General features: G+C 36.3%; 1 protein-coding gene across 1 annotated transcript; it reads right to left on the bottom strand.

The window, feature by feature from the left end:
* Positions 1 to 220: 220 nt before the first annotated feature.
* On the bottom strand, positions 221 to 8254 carry LOC131075933 (NADPH--cytochrome P450 reductase 1). The gene is made up of 17 exons (XM_058012895.2): positions 7733 to 8254; positions 5101 to 5163; positions 4857 to 4933; positions 4431 to 4488; positions 4243 to 4326; positions 4087 to 4123; positions 3926 to 3995; positions 3551 to 3742; positions 3367 to 3459; positions 2759 to 2990; positions 2417 to 2500; positions 2059 to 2210; positions 1875 to 1971; positions 1531 to 1761; positions 1282 to 1404; positions 652 to 765; positions 221 to 536 (listed from the first exon to the last, which is right to left on the bottom strand). Exons 1-17 carry the CDS (start codon positions 8099 to 8101, stop codon positions 456 to 458), a joined length of 2157 nt encoding a protein of 718 aa, XP_057868878.2. The 5' UTR covers positions 8102 to 8254; the 3' UTR covers positions 221 to 455.
* Between the last annotated feature and the right edge of the window lie 293 nt (positions 8255 to 8547).

The raw sequence follows: 8547 nt of genomic DNA, 5'->3' as shown, positions 1-8547 counted from the left end.
CGCCCTCTCCCTCCAGTAGTATAGCTCATGCCGCTTAGTGGCTTTGTCTTGTATTTTAATGATTTGGGCATGGCCCCATGTGGACTTTGGGATGTGATGTCTTCCGAATATATAATATTGTCTTTTTCATAAGTAATATAGATGCTTATTCATATAATTTTAAAATCAACTTTTAGCAGCCCATAGGCATTGGATGCACAAAATACTCTGAAATTCCATGTAATAAAAAATGGGAACGTATTTTATTATCATAAAAAATAAGCAAGTGTACAAGGAGGATGAAAACACTCAGTCAAGTCAACAAAGACCGCCATTTCTATCCATTTTCCTTTATCTAGACGAATTAGCAGCTTTCTCAATCTCAAATGAAAATTGCTGCTTGTTAACAGGTTCATAATTGAAGTAGCCTAAATGATAGAACTTTTATCTTTCTGTGTACCCCTTCTAGTGTTTATTTACCAGACATCTCTCAGATATCTGCCTTCTGACTGAAGTTTCTTCAAAAATGACTCTGCTTCACTGCCATCTACAGACTTCTGCAATGTGGAAAAATCGTTATCAGTATCATATAACAGGGAAGGATGTTGACTGGTTTTACATGCATCAAATTTTGTTAACCCTTTCTCTTTATGCATTCATTAGAAGATTTACCTGCTCTTGAATAATGTTCAACAAAGCCTGATGAACATCCTTTGCCATGCCCTTTGCATCACCACATACATAAAAATAGGCACCTTGAGAAATGAGTTCCCATATATAGCTAGCCTGTATTCGGCAAATGAAGTAGATGTGAGCTACTGTTTGAAAAAATACTTGCAACATGTTACTCTGTCAAAATAACCAAGCATATCAAACAGCTGAAACTTGAGTAATTTAAAGCAAGCTCATATGGTCCAATAGTAGTGCTAAAGCTACTGGCTACAAAGTCCAATGTTTGATAGCAGCTTGGTTGTGAACGTGGACAAACTACCATGCAACTAGTTAGGCTCCAATATTAGTTTCTCAATCACTATAGATCTCAGCTATTCTTGTAACTAAGGTATTCTTATTCTTGCAAGATGAATTGCATAGGTTTATTGTAATAAAGCTTTGGGAGAAACTTAAAGACACATTCTTTTTCTCCCACATAAAGAAAGAATTTCATGCTAGAGTGGACTCATAACATAGGGAATACAGGTCCATGCGATTGTAAAGATGAAGCAAGCTTTAGATAGACGAGAAGTTCTCAACAGGACTCCTACGAGTTATAAGAGAAAAGTGCAGATCTTCAAATGCATTCACCTCTTTTAAAATTTTGTGCTGCACATATTCCTTTTGGGCACCTTCTCTGGAGAAGGCTATATCCAATCTAGACAGTATGCCTTCTTCAACAAATTGGTTTAGCTCCTCCTGATAGATGAAGTCCTGCATGTACATTTATAGTTACACTCATCAGCAAATCACCTTCCTTGTTGAGAAAGTAATTGTCTCATTATTTATTTATATCAGCTTAATCAATGAGGATCCTAAGGTGATAGGATGCATTGTTACCGTTTTCCTGTTTCTGCATCCAAAATAGAGAACAGCTGTCCCAAGTTGTGAACCGGAATTTTTCAGAGAAACTCTTTCCTGGAGGAAACCTCTGAACGGTGCAATACCCGTGCCAGGTCCTACCATGATGATTGGGACCATAGGATCTGAAGGAAGCTTGAAATTTGACTTCCTAATAAAAATTGGCGCCCAGCTACAGTTCTCTGCAGATTCTGTGTATGGGGTGGAATTCTGCCAGACAAACAACAAACATGATCATTAGCTTTCAATTGCACCTTACTCAGCATGATCATTCCGGAGATTGTTCTTCAGTAGGATTAACTATGAACTTTGTGTCATATTACCTTCATCCAAGTAGAGCACACACCCTGGTGTATACGTCCTGTAGGGCTAGGGCCATGGACTAGAGCACATGTAACATGAACTCTGTTTGGTGCAAAACTGTCAAAACCATACAACAGCAACCTATTATGAGTATATAGGATTATAACAAAGAAAAAGAATAAGTCTTCAATTTTCAATCATTACCTTGAAGCTGATGAAATGGAATAGAAACGTGGTTGTAAACGCGGAGCAATGGCACCAAAAAATACTCCTAGTGGAACCTTCACTGATGGAAACTCAGCAAGAACTTCCAGAAGACTCCTTTGGCATGATAAGATCCATTCGGAATAGTCATCCTGATAGTCATAACACGATAACATTTCAATGGAAGACAAAAGTGATTGGATGCAATGACTTGAGGAGCAATGATTCACAATTCAATTTGCTAAACCTATTCTATTGCAATCTGAGACAATTCCCAAAAGCTCGCCATAACACCCAGTGGCCCTGTGAATTATGATAACCTTGCAAGCAAACAAATTTATATTAAAAGAAAACACACCTTTCCTTCTGGTGAAGATAGAAATTTTAACCGTTCTGCTTCATTGGAATCAGATGCATATGCTGCTAATGCTGTAAGAGACCCCTGTTAATGAAAATCAAATAGAGGTTTTCAGTTTCACAAGTTGAAATGGAAGATGAAAATATAAAAAAAACATTTGAAGTCAACTGCTTCACTGTAAATTCAATGGCACTTTCACAGCAAAGAATATAAATAAACTGTGCTTAGGTTAAAAAAATGCTCTGGAGTCTGCTATTACTATATAAATTAGTGTTCCATATCCTAGAGCCTTGTAAAAATAGATTCATTTAAGGTTCAACAAGAAAAAATATGTCCACTTACTTTACGAGGTGGATTAAGGAGGTCTGCATATCGTGCTAATGCTGTATGCAAAGTGCAGGGACCTGGGAAAGGGGCAGGAAGAGAACTGCAACCAGGTACAGGCTCCCCAGTTTCAGTTTCTTTGTGTAGGGATATTATCAAATCAGAAGGATAACCAAGAAGCTTGGCTGCTGTTTCAACTGTTTCTGGGTTGTTTTCGGCATGCACTCCAACATGGTCTCCAGCCTCATAGCTGCAAAAGAAAAAGATATGAGCATATAATACTTTAAGCTTACCCTAATTGCTTCTCTAGTAAATTTGGAAACCATGTAAGCTTTAGTGCACAGAATTGTTAATTTTCCCTTCCTTTTCCAAGAATTAACAAACATAAAATATTTGTCATTTGGTAAGGTTTTCTCTCATTTCAAAATTCAGAGATTTCTATTAGAGTTTAAAGAAGAAATGTGTACAATGACTCAGAAAATAATAGTGCTTTAATAATTTGCCACAATACTCTGAGTATTCATCAACGTATTGTGTATTAACCAGCACCTAAACTATAGCTCCCGTTCATTTCAATTAATGAAAATGAATAAAACTTCAGAAGGTCACAAGTAATTTATGCTCACTTTAAGCCTGATCCAGCAATATCAAATTCAAGATGAGTGCATGAGCGGTCCGATAGAGGTGAGTGAAGTTCCTTCCGTAAGATAACAGTGGCTCTGCAAGAAAAATATAGCAACCATGCTACTATTTAGTCAAATTATTTTGAGATGAAACAAATTTAAGAATTTTTTTGCATAATGGGCATACCTGTAGGGGTTATGAACATCATGAATAGCTCCACCGTTGACTTCAGCTTTTATTGATTCCTCCACTGCTGTATCTTTGTCATGCATAACAAGGTGGTACTGTGGAATTACGGCCATGTATGGAGTAGTGCAGACTGGTTGATCATCCTCATCTTGAAGCAAACTATCCAATTCTGGCCATAATTGCTCTTTCCTAAAAGAGGAAAAGTAAAAAGTCTTTAGAATTAAGATAGGATTGCATGATCTAAAATTCTCATAACTTCCTGAATTTAAGTGTCGACAATAATGTGTTGGTTGGTTGAGGGCAGCTTAATATTTCAATTCACCTAAAATCATTTCCTATGGCACAAAAAGTTTCAAGTTATTCAAGACATACCAGGCAGTGAAATCATCCTCTATCATTTTGTCATCATCTCCAAGCCCACAAGATAGCAAACGTTTGGCCCCTGAAAACCAAAAATTGAACATAAAAATTATAGAAATAAACACAAAATTTAAATAATATCATCTTAAAGGGCATGACCCAATGATGCATACCTTGATTGGCGAATGATTCATCAACTGTCACTCCCACCTGCATTCACAGAAAGCAAATTTGGCAAATATAAATTGAGGGTTGCAAACATAAAATTAGTCTGCCAGACTAGATTTACATATTATGTCTGCTACTAACAAAAAGTTTTATTGGGTTACCTTGTTGAAATGCTCATACTGTTTGTTTCCAAGAGCAAAAACTGCATAATTGAGTTCTGAAAATCTGGTTTCATTTTCCCCTTCCTGGAATGGAAAATCAGTCAGATTATTTAATCACAAGAAATGATTTGACGCTTGAAATATTCTTTGAAAAGTACCAATCTTCGAACCAAACCTAATATATTTACCGTTGTGATCCACTTGTAAAATCTTGTTGCATTATCTGTAGGCTCACCGTCTCCATATCTGAAAACAACACAATGTAATGAGATCAGAGTTATTCTTTACCTTCAAAATATTCTATTTGACCAAGTTGAGGCATATATATGGATCAAATATTATGCCTTCCTCCTCTCCTATTGTTCAACTGTATCAATTCTCTCCTAAAGGCCTGTCCTTCCTCTTCTGTGAATTCGAAGAGGCCGAGTTATTCGCTCCTAAGAATGGAGAGGCTTCAAGAAATATATTTCATTTGAAGTGCCTATTTTAAAAAAGAAATCATATGACATGGGTGAACTCTTTTTGTTGACACTTGAATTGGAGTGACTCCATTATATTTTAATGATTGGCAGCTAAATAAACAAAGAGAACACGAGCGTGCCCTTAATTCTTACGTTGCAAGCGTAAAAATGGCTATTTTTTCTTTTCTTAATTTTTCTTCATACTCGTCATCATCCTCGCCATAATTCTCCTGCAGCATATAAGAATATAAGTCAGATTGAATTTCATAGTAACATCCATCAAAAGTAGTGGTGAAGTTCTATGATCAGTCACTGGTACATCCAACATGCCAATATTGGTTTGCTACATCAAGGGGAAAACGTTTCATATACAGGTTCTGAAAAGAAACATGCTTACCAGATCAATCGCCTCGATAACCACTTTGCCATTGTATCTTACTTTACCTTCCTCTGCAATTGCCTGAAACGAAAACAAAGAAAACCTTATTGCTTGCAATAGAGAGTTTATAGCTGTTCTTTGCTGCAGGACAAAATTTTACATGAACCACCAAACAATTTAATCTCTTAAACTTTTGTGATCCAGACTTCAATGCATTTTTATTTCCATCAAGCTGGAAGCTGAGCCTAGAATTGTAAGATATTTTGCATATGTGATACTTCAACTTATAAGAAGGATTTGCAAAGAAAATGCATCTTCAGTTTTCAAGCGAAGTTGTTAATCAAATCAACTTGTACCTTAATATTTAAAGCACATAGCCGTCACCGTGAAAGTTGATCCTTCATTGGAATCGACACTTTCCGGCCAACTGAACTTTCTAGAATGTAAATGATCTATTTTGTTATTTATATAAAAGACAAATTTTTAGCCTAAAATTAGAAAAATAACATATGAGCTTTCCTGGGGGATGGAGCCTCAAATTTTAAAGCCCGACTTCAAACTGTATTCTTTAAGTTTAGAGTCAACTTTAATAAGCGGGAGCTTATTTCCACTGGATTAATTTCTCGACGATTTTTTTTTTGTTAAATTAAAAGCTGCATTAGACAGTTGTTGAATAGGGGAGACTACCACTCCAGTTGTGTTCCAATGGATTTTAATTGATTCTTGTGGTTCATTAATTGGGATCTTTCCCAAAGAAATAAGAGTTAAGGAATTTTCAACTGCTGTTGAACAGTGACGGGCTAAAAACTCGAGCAAAATCTCAGATAGTTCCGTTGCTAATTGACAAGATTGAAAATTTTTTAGGGGAAAACGAAAATTAATGAATGGAAAGCTAGTGCTTCCAAGAATTTGTAGTAGATCTGAAATATGATAACCATAGATCATTTCGTTGCAAGAGAATCCTACAATGACACAGTGTTACAGTTCCACTAAAATTTAAATTAATCTATAAGCGTTTAGTTCAAAACCGAAATAGCTTACTTGAATTATCCCACATTATAAGTGCTTTGATAATAAAACGACGGATTTTTTTTTTGGTACCTTCAAGCCTCTATCAGACATTTCTCTTGATTTGAGGATTGGATTTTCCATGAGTGATGGAAAGTTAGCCTTAGGCAATTGGCCGAAACACAGAGGCTTGAAACACCACAGTTTCCAGGTAAAAATCCCCGCTTTGGACATGCTATGAGATGAGTTTACTGTAGTTTGAGTGGGAAAATCCCCAGTTTTCACGTGCCACACAAGTAATAAGTTTAGGAAAAGAGGAACAAAATCCAGTTTTGGACATCTTAAAAGACGGCTATACTGTAGTTGGGGCCAATTTTCACGTGCTATTCAAGATTAAAGGTCAGAAGCACAACATTTTTGGGAGGAACAAGCCCCAGCTTTGGACATGCTATGAGACGCATTGAAAAACAAAACCCAGGTTTCATGTGCTACTCTAGGTCACCTTATTGCTGTCTAGTCGTCTAATTATTTCTGGGCAACGCCTCAAGTCTTACTGAAGGAGGAATTGGTGCTAGCCAGCAATTTACTCCAAGGTGTCAATGCAATTATTCCCCCTTCCTCACCAGTCGATCTAACCTAATGGACAAAAATTTGCAATTTTGTTTCTTGCCGGGTTTTTTCCTTCAGATTGACTGTGGGAAATATATACCATTTTGGTAATTTCCTCTTTAAATAACTCCGTCCCAGCAAAACCTTAATCATAAAAGAAGAAAACTATGGCATCTACTCCTGAGAACTTCCTTCCCTTAACCTTTGGATAATTTTCTTCCGTAAATTAAAACCTTTTAGCTTCAGAGTATCAAGGAAAAATAAATATTGAATATTACGATAATAGAAAAAACACTTCACCTAAGAAATGCAGGCTGATTTTTAATATTTAATCTCTAACGCTTGTTTTTCAATTCAATGAAAAAGATGTTCAAGCTTCAAGAATTCATTATATTTTTGAATAACAACGATTAAATTTCAACAGGAGTCTTTGGTCAAACAAAACAATTCAAAATGCAATCCAGCTTAAAAAAACAAATCGGCATATATCTAAAAATACAAGTAAATTTCAGATCTACTCTCGTTTCAAACAGAGCAAATGCCAAATATTTAACCTGAAAGATTAAATCCAAACAAAATCTAACACTCTGTTTTCAATGTTTAAATTTCAGGAATGATTACCTACATCAAAGCGTTGTTTTCGTTTTTTTTTTCCAAAGAAACAAACGGTAATAATCACACGTGATTCTGACGATAAATCTCAAAGCGTGTCTAGAAACGTAGATTTCTTGTGAAAAAGAATATATATAGAGCTCGAGAAACATAGCAATGTTAAAATTTTAACCAGAAAGACGAAATATTTAAGCAAAACACCAATGCAATCTTCTCAAATAATATCCAAATCTCATCTCTGTTACGAGAAAAGCTTGAGAAAATCTAAGTTCTATTGAATGCATCAAAGATTTCAGAGAAATTGATCAATTTTGTGGAAACTTTTCTCTCTACATCATGAAGCCTATATTCAAACAAAGTTAAAAATTCAACACAAGAAGAGTAAATTTAGGAAAAGAAAACCTGAAATATGAACAATTACCTGAGCAAAGCGCTCGGCGGTTCCAGTCTGTGTGCCAAAAAACACGCTGACCTTCTTCTCCTCCGGACGGTCCTCTTCAAAGGGAGGCACATCAACCTTAACATCCTTAACCTTGGATTCAACACTTTTACGGCCAGAACGAGGGCCACGCAGCAGAAAAAATCCGAGAAATAACCCCAGCAGCACCGTAAATCCCAGCACATAGAAGGAGGCGGGGAGGGTCAAGGGATCGAATCCTTCCGAAAACTTGCCGAATTCTCCTTTGCTGCCACCATTGATAATCGTCCACAGCTTCACAAGCTGATCTTTATCGAACACAGCAGCGGTTGTCTGCACTGAATTTGAGCTTAAAGACAGAACACCTCCCATTATGTCCGAAGCTCGTCGATCGTTCGATCCCGACTGTATCTCTTCTGGTACTATGGATCGATTGATCGATTCCGTGCAGCTGGTGGACACGAGAGGAGAATTCGATCGAAAAATTTCTTGATTGGTTGGGTTTCTCGATCGAAGGAAATTAATTGCAAGGGGGATTTAAAGGGTGTGCAGGCGGGCAGTCAAAGGAGTGCTGGTCAGAGCCCACGTGTATCTTGTGAGGGGTTTGTTTTATCTACTTCGTCTAATGTTACAATTTAGAATATTATTATTTGATTGATGAAAATATATTCATTTTCCTCTTTTTCAACAAATCTTTTATCTGTTTTTACATGGTTATATGTATATTAATTATTCAAAACGCGTGGAGCATTTTCAAAGGTGATAGTGAGCATTTTTACATCATCAGAAAATCTAATTAATTTATTATCCTAATTTAT

Source organism: Cryptomeria japonica, chromosome 9 (genome assembly GCF_030272615.1).
Source record: "Cryptomeria japonica chromosome 9, Sugi_1.0, whole genome shotgun sequence".
In the NCBI taxonomy this organism is placed as follows: Eukaryota; Viridiplantae; Streptophyta; class Pinopsida; order Cupressales; family Cupressaceae; genus Cryptomeria; species Cryptomeria japonica.
The sequence above is the reverse complement of the archived record's forward strand: the minus strand, read 5'-3'. Positions and strand labels throughout refer to the sequence as shown.